The 2,131-nt window shown below is 39.5% G+C and overlaps 1 protein-coding gene across 1 annotated transcript; it reads right to left on the bottom strand.

Annotated features, from left to right (window-relative positions):
- Nucleotides 1-830: 830 nt before the first annotated feature.
- Nucleotides 831-1,327, bottom strand: LOC127663623 (zinc finger protein 120-like). Its single transcript, XM_052155290.1, is given in 3 exon segments — nucleotides 831-1,053; nucleotides 1,138-1,285; nucleotides 1,288-1,327. Coding segments are annotated over 3 exon segments (411 nt in total).
- Nucleotides 1,328-2,131: the final 804 nt, after the last annotated feature.

Genomic DNA, 2,131 nt, shown 5'->3' with positions numbered 1-2,131 from the left:
CTTGGTTCATTATGTAAGTGTTCAGTGTACATGTTTAAAAACTATCTAGGTTAGTACTTCAAAATACATGTTTCTATGCCCTGTCCATGGAGATTCTGAGGGTATAGTTATCTTGTGTATTTTGAACCTGAATTAACTCACATATTGTTAAAGATCTGAGATTTAATTCCTGGAAAATATAAATACAGAATAAATGTCCAGAGAGGTAAGAGGAAAGGGTAGAGAAGTTTACTTGGCCAATCTAGAAAAAAACAAAGAAAGAAAAGGATCAGTAGAGATCCTTCGCTAGGTGAGATAGAGGACTCTGGATACCAGGGAATGTTCTCTTTGGAGTAATTTTCCATCTTTAGTGAGATGACCCATGGCATCTCTGTTTGGAGAACAGATCCCTTATTAAGTCTCACCCTTTAAAGTATCAGGCTGCATGTTCATCTATGAGATGCATGTTGCTGCTGTGAAGGAACATGTGAAGGAAAGGTAAACACAGAAGGAAAACTGAGACCAAGAGGAACTGTGCTTCAAGCTGCCATGGAAGTCTGAGACACCATTGTGGAAACTTGAACTGCCATTTAAACTGTAGATGATATGATTTTTTTTCATCGCAAATATCTTTTTTTATGTGTTCTTTAATATATCTGAAAATAACTGTGAAGTACAAATGCTTTACCACATTGATTATATTCATAGGGTGTCTCTTCTGCATTTGTTCATTTATGATATTGTAGTCCACTTTGACATCCAAGGCCTTTACCACTTTGATTACACTCATGACGTTTCTCTCCTGTATGTATTTGTTTATATATTTGGAGACCACTTTGAGCTGCAAAGCCTTAACCACATTGATTGCATTCATAAGGTTTCTCTCCTTTATGAACTCTTTTACACTTTTGAACAGAACTGTGACATGCAAAGCCTTGACCACATTGTTTACACTCATAGGTTTTCTCTCCAGCAAGTGTTGTTTTATGTATTTGGAGACTACTGTAATATGCAAAGGCTTCACAAGGTTGGATCCTTTCATAGGGTTTCTCTCCAATATGAATTTTTTCATGCCTTTCATTATGACTCTGAGATGCAAGGGTTTTACCACATTGAACAAACTGAAAGGACTGCTCTTGAGTATGAGTTCTTTCATGCCTTTCTTGTCTTCTAGAACATAGAAAATGTTCTTCAATATTATGGTCTTCCCACGTATAGCCTATAGCAGTGAGATTCCAGTAGGTCTCCAGCATCACATCTTTGTAGAGACACTTCTGAGAAGAATCCAGGAAAGCCCACTATTCCGAGTGAGGCTCACATGCACATTATCATAGATCACTCTGTGCATATCTGGAGTTTTGCGCTGTTCTGAGCCCCGTAACAGCATCCAGAAGAGTCACTAAAAACACATCGCATAGAAATGCTCTTGCCTCATCACATTCAGACAGGAACTTGCACGTTTAGTCACAAATATCTTTTTAAACAACATAGAACCCAGTGCTATTAAGTTGAAAAGAATATGTAAGCGTCTCCTGCACAAAGTAACACAGCCCTCAGTACCACTCTTCACTGTGTCTTTGCAAGCATGCTCACACGTACTGATTAATGAAGTCAACATTCTTGCTTCTTTCCAAATGACATAGCATAAAAAGCTGGAAAGCTAATCCAGTAAAGTGAAATTGGTCACCCTGAGGTAGAACAACACCACCATGTACAAGTCCCTCTGTGGGAGACCACAGCATTGGCACCCTGAGGCGCCAGCAGGGAGCTGGGAGGCTGGTGCTCAGGGATTGAGAGGCAGCAGGTGGAGATAAAACTGAGACAAGAGCAAACCACACCCTTTTCAGATTGGAGCACCCAGAGAGGAACAAGCCACCAGAGACTTCTGATTCTGATTAGTGTAGGAAGAAGCACTCTGAGTGTTTTCAGGCAGAGTAGACACAATATGATTTACATCTTAGAAGACTCATTTTGGCTGTTCTGTGGAAAGGAGATCATGTAGAAGTGATTGAAACCAGAGCACACTTTAATGCAATACAATTTATTCGAATGGATTGGGACCTATGCTTCCTGATTTTTGGATCACAGGATCAAAATGCTTATCTAGCTTCAACTTTCTGCTAAAAGGCTTTTTGTAAGAACCAGTCTACTT

The sequence above is a fragment of the Apodemus sylvaticus genome, chromosome 13, assembly GCF_947179515.1.
Source record: "Apodemus sylvaticus chromosome 13, mApoSyl1.1, whole genome shotgun sequence".
Lineage (NCBI taxonomy): Eukaryota > Metazoa > Chordata > Mammalia > Rodentia > Muridae > Apodemus > Apodemus sylvaticus.
Note: the sequence above shows the minus strand (reverse complement) of the source record. Positions and strands in the feature narration are given on the sequence as shown.